The sequence below is a fragment of the Hylobates moloch genome, unplaced genomic scaffold (genome assembly GCF_009828535.3).
Source record: "Hylobates moloch isolate HMO894 unplaced genomic scaffold, HMol_V3 SCAFFOLD_8, whole genome shotgun sequence".
Taxonomy (NCBI): domain Eukaryota; kingdom Metazoa; phylum Chordata; class Mammalia; order Primates; family Hylobatidae; genus Hylobates; species Hylobates moloch.
In genome coordinates, this window is record NW_026652283.1 from 121,350,860 (window position 1) to 121,356,185 (window position 5,326).

At 45.1% G+C, this 5,326-nt stretch overlaps 1 protein-coding gene across 1 annotated transcript; it reads left to right on the forward strand.

The window, feature by feature from the left end:
- Positions 1–910: 910 nt before the first annotated feature.
- Positions 911–3,432, forward strand: LOC116472392 (theta defensin subunit A-like). The gene is made up of 3 exons (XM_032159164.2): positions 911–959; positions 2,343–2,529; positions 3,213–3,432. Exons 2-3 carry the CDS (start codon positions 2,355–2,357, stop codon positions 3,320–3,322), a joined length of 285 nt encoding a protein of 94 aa, XP_032015055.1. The 5' UTR covers positions 911–959; positions 2,343–2,354; the 3' UTR covers positions 3,323–3,432.
- Positions 3,433–5,326: the final 1,894 nt, after the last annotated feature.

The window sequence follows — 5,326 nt, forward strand, 5'->3', positions numbered from 1 at the left end:
GGACCACAGGACCTCGATCCTGCATATCTGAGGTGACCAGTGATCATCCCACTCGTACTGTGCATATGGAGGCTCTTAAGCCTGCCCAGAATTGGCTTAAGAGCAGGGTATTTGAGCACACAGCACCAGGTGATGCAAGCTAACACCCATCTTGCTTCCACCTTGGCCGCCTCCCTGAGAGACTTCCAAGAGACCTTAGGTCTCAAGCAGCAAACTCAGGAGTCCTTGGCCACGATGGTCCTAGAAACTCTTTTAGCCTTAAACTGTCCATTGCCCAAGCAATGAGGCAATTCTCCGCTCCAGGGAACCACATGCTGTGTGCACATCCTTAACGAACCCAGCAAAACCTGCCCCGCCTGGTAACACAAGGCGAGGTGGGATTCAGTCTCAACCAGGTGGTCTGCAACATCCCAGCCCACCAATCGGCTTTGATGTGTTGTTATGGTTAGAGCACAGGTACTGGGGAGGCTGGTTCAGGCAAGATTCCTCATCCTCTCCTGTGCATGGGTGTCAATCGTGAACTTGTCTCCCTAACAGAGTGTATCCTGTGATATGCAGGCCAGGCTCTCCTGGGGGCTTTAAATATTCCCTGGGTGCAACTAGCTCAGCCTCAGCCACCAGCACAGGCATCTCGGGGTCCATTGTCTTAGGAGTCATGGAGAATCCATCGTTGGTTGCTGCCTGGGCCTGGCCAGGGCTGACCGAGTTAGATGCGGGGTCCCTCTGTGGACTCATGTCTAGACCCCAGCGTCCCTCCAAATTTCTCAACTGCCCTTGCCACCAGAGTTATTTAATGTACCCAACAGAAAGTAACCCAGGATATTAGGACACCTGATCCCAAATCACCCTTAAATAGGGAAGTCCCCTCCTGTTTGTGCACGGCTGCTCTTGCTACAGGAGACCCGGGACAGAGGACTGCTGTCTGCCCTCTCTGGTCACTCTGCCTAACTTCAGGATCTGTAAGTAACACAAAACTTAAACTCTCACATTGAGGTTTCAACATTGAAGCTGTGCCCCCAGTCTGACCTGTGACTCCTGGACCACCCCAGAGGGACCTAGTGGGTGAATTCCCTGCTGTGCATTTCTCTCTGAACCTCTGGTGGCTGCCTGGGGTACTGGCTACCAGCTAAGTTAATAGAGAAACTCAGGAAATTTCCTATGAAATACACGTGTCCGACTTGACATGTCTAATAGAGACAATAGCAGATCCTTGAAACATTATTTTATTTTGAGAGGAGCCTATCCTGCTCCTTGGCCTGTTTTTCAATCAGGTTACTTGTTATTTGCTTTTGAGTTGTTTGACTTCCTTATGTATTTGGATATTTACCCCTTCTACCACCTCGGGTTTGCAAATATTTTCTCTCATGTTCTGGGTCACTTTCTCACTCAGTTGTTTGTTTTTTTTTATTTTTGCCGTTCAGATGCTTTAATGTTCAATGCAGCCCCACTTGTCTATTTTCCCTTTCATTGCCTGTGTCTTTGCTGTCACAGCAAAGATATCATTACCAACATCAATGTCAAAGCGTTATCTTCATACGTTCCTCTCATCATTTTATGGTTTCAAGTCTATGTTTGCGTCTTGGAAACATTTTGAGTTGATTTGTGTATGTAGTATATGATAAAAAAACCACATGTATATGAACATCAAATCCTATCTTGGTATACAATAGATTTATACCATTTTTAATTCTTATTCACATCTCAGTAGAGCTGGAAAAATTTCTTTTGGATGTAGATGAACTTTTTACCTTGATATCACTGTGTTCATTTCACTCATCACGTGATAGGGTCATGGTCCCCTTCACACTGGCTCCTACAGGAGGCTACTCACCCCATGCCTTCATGAGGGTGGTCACGCCCTTGATGCCTGCAACAAATGACTCTTCACTTGATAGGAATTTATGCCTGCTGCCACAGTGTAGACCTCCAGGGAGTAGTGGGGCCATCTGCAGAAAATGACACATTTGCTCCCTGAACTTACTGAACAAAAGCACTGCTGTTATCTTTTGGTTGATTATTAAAAAGTAAATATGTAATGAAGTGAGAAACAGGAAAAACATGCCAGGACCCTCATCTCCACCATCCTCTCAAAACGCCTGTTCCATCTACTCACACTTTCTAGTGTGAATAGAGATTCACACTAGAATAAAAGCTGAGAGATCAAAGGAGGAAAAGAGGGACATTGAGACCAATGGGATCCCACACAATCTCCAATGAAATTCACACCTCCTCTCACTGAGAAGTTTCAAAGTTTCTTGTCTCCGAGCCTTCTCTCTGCAGACCTATAAACCCAGGCTAACCCCTCTCTCCCCACACATCTGCTCCTGCTCTCCCTCCTCCAGGTCACTGTAGCCATGAGGACCCTTGCCCTACTCACCGCCACCATTCTCCTGGTGGCCCTGCAGGCTCTGGGGGAGCCACTTCAGGCAAGAGCTGATGAAGCTGCAGCCCAGGAGCAGACTGGAGCAGATGATCAGGAAGTGGCTCATGCCTTTACATGGGATGAAAGTGCCGCCCTTCCGCTTTCAGGTGAGACAGCCCGGCATACAGAGCTGCAGGGTCTAGAGGGATGGACGGGAGACAGAGTCTGGAGTCGAGTCTCAATTGTCCATGTCACTTAGGTGGCTTCATGTAGCATCTCTGGTCCTTGGTTTTCTCATCTATAACTTGCATAGAGAGCCCAATAAATCTAACAGGTCTTCTGTCTTTAAAGACTTGAGGCTGCTCTGCCTGGAGAGTAGCCATTACTTTACTCCTTTACTTTCTTAATAATCCTTACACTTTAGAAAAAATAAATAAAAAGGAAAGACTTGATTCCAAGATCTGCCTGTGAAACTCAGTTGGTTTAAGATATGAAGACACAGTCTGACTAGTTCTTTCTGGATCTAAACAAGTAGACTTCATTACAAGGACAATAATTTACTGTATCTATAGAATGGATTTTAAAAAGTAGAGCCAAGCCTAAGAGGGGGTTCAGGTGTGTGTGTGATGGGGCAGAAGCGCAAAAATGACAGCAAATGAGAATGAGTCTCAAATCCTGTGTGACCAGCACTGCTCTGTGTATTTATTCCTATTGACTGAGGTTGTTCATGCCACCGGCCCTAATGCAGACAACATCACTCATCTGCTGGCACGTGACTTCTCCAAGATTCCCTTTACAACCCACTGTTGACCTTGGTGATCCATTTATGATGCTGTCTCTGTGTCCCCAGGCTCAGGGAGAGGCTTGAGGTGCATTTGCAGAAGACCAATTTGCCGTTTGGCTCTACGTCGCTTTGGGTCCTGTGCCTTTGGTAGATTCTACCAGATCTGCTGCCGCTGAGCTTGCAGAATCAAGAAAAATAAGCTCATTATTTCCTTTGAGAGTAAAAGAAATTCTTAATATTCCTGTACCTTGTCCTCAATTTCATTTTCTCATCCTAAATAAATACCTTATCGCAAGATTTCTGTCTTTACATCTCTTTCACATTTGATGTGTCTTTGTGTCTCAAGACACTTGGCATGGACCTACCAGATTCCTCAGTTTTTAAACAAAACAAAATTCCAAATTCTAGGAATTTCAAGCAGGATTTGGACTTCAGACTCTAACTGAAAAGAAGGCCCATATGATACCACCAATCTCCCCATCCACTGCTCTGTCTTTTCACTCTGCCTCATTTTCTCTGGATCCACTCAAAGAGCTCCCATGTACTGGGCAAACAATCGGTGTCAGCTTAAATTTCATGCAGTCACAAAATCATTACTTCTCCGAGAAAACCACCATCCTCTGTGCTAAATAATTCGAGTTTCACTGAATAATGTCAGATTCTACATTTTCCTTTTAAGACATAGGGTTACATGAGATCCACTGAAACAACTTTCATTAAGAGGGAAATGGGTTGTTAGCAAAGGCGGGATGCATGGAACAGAAAGCACAGCAGCCCACACAGAGATGTCCTCATTAAGAGCACCCTCCAGCCATTTCTACTAAGACCTGGATTTCACACCCATAAACTCTTCTTCACACCCAGAAAATGCACAAACACAAATGCTCCATTGCACTTTGCAACACGCACTCTCTTGTGTTGCCTGAAAGCTTCTGAGAACTGAATCTGCCTGGAAAACACAGCTACAGAGGGGATAAGGGACGAGGTAGGGAAACCATTTCACCAGGAAAATGGTAGCCTTCTTGTTGCTGCAAGGTGCTGAGGCAGCTCAGGGGTCCAGGCACCCCACTGAGACACTGCATGGATGGGGAAGCCACCAACACCAACCACAAAGGCCCAGACCCCAGCAGAAGGGAGCACGTGTTCCCCACGTCCACCTCATGCAGATTCTGAGCAGGTATCGGCCCTGGACTGAGGCTCTGCCCATCTGAAGTGGCAGCTCAGGGATCCAGGCACCCTACTGAGATGCTGCATGGCTGGGGAACTCAATACACATCTTAGGGACTATAGATGATTCTACGTCTGACAGATAAATGGTCCCAGCTCTACCTCTTCTTTAGACAAGGAAGGACACATATTAAGATTGAGAACGCAATGGCCAGGCAACCTTCCTTGGGTTCCTATAACTGCCACTGACTTGAAGTCACATGGTGCTTGCTGTAACTCTGCATATTGCTCCTAACTGTCCACTGGGCTGGGCTGACTCCCTCACACAGCTTCTGCACTTCACCCAGAAGTCCACCTTTCTTGCACCCCAGATCCTGGGGTCTCTCTTAAAACTTCCCTTTGTCACTGAGGGCTTTGCTGATTTCTCAATTTTAAATTGCAACTAGTTCCCCCTGGAAACCTCTATCCCCTTCTTCTCTTATTTTAAACTGTAGAATTTCACACCATCTTACATTCTGTGCATTTCCCCTGCTTTCTGTAACATTTGCCTCCCTACTCTAGAAGGTGAGCTGCAAGTGTTACTCATTGTTGGACCACAGTGCATAGACAACTCCCTAATAAATAGTAGAGGATCAGCAAATTCATTATGATTACATTAATTAGTCATATCTAACATCACATATTATTACAAAATTACATTGTTATTACAAAACTTCATAGAATAAACCTGACACCTATGGGGATAAAGCACCTGTGTGCCTAGTCCATGTGACAGCATTGCTTTAAAAATCAATAAAAATCATTTAAAACTAACAGGAGAATATCATGGGTAAAATATGGCTTTGTGAAGCATCACTACCTTCTACTGAAGAACTAGCCATTTTGGCCTGTGGTGGCAAGAAAAGAGTTTATGATATATCTTTCACTGAAACATAAAAGATATTGAAAAATTCAATACATTACAAAGAAGAGGTAGAGCAGTATTCTAGGTAAAGAAAATGGCATTGGGACAA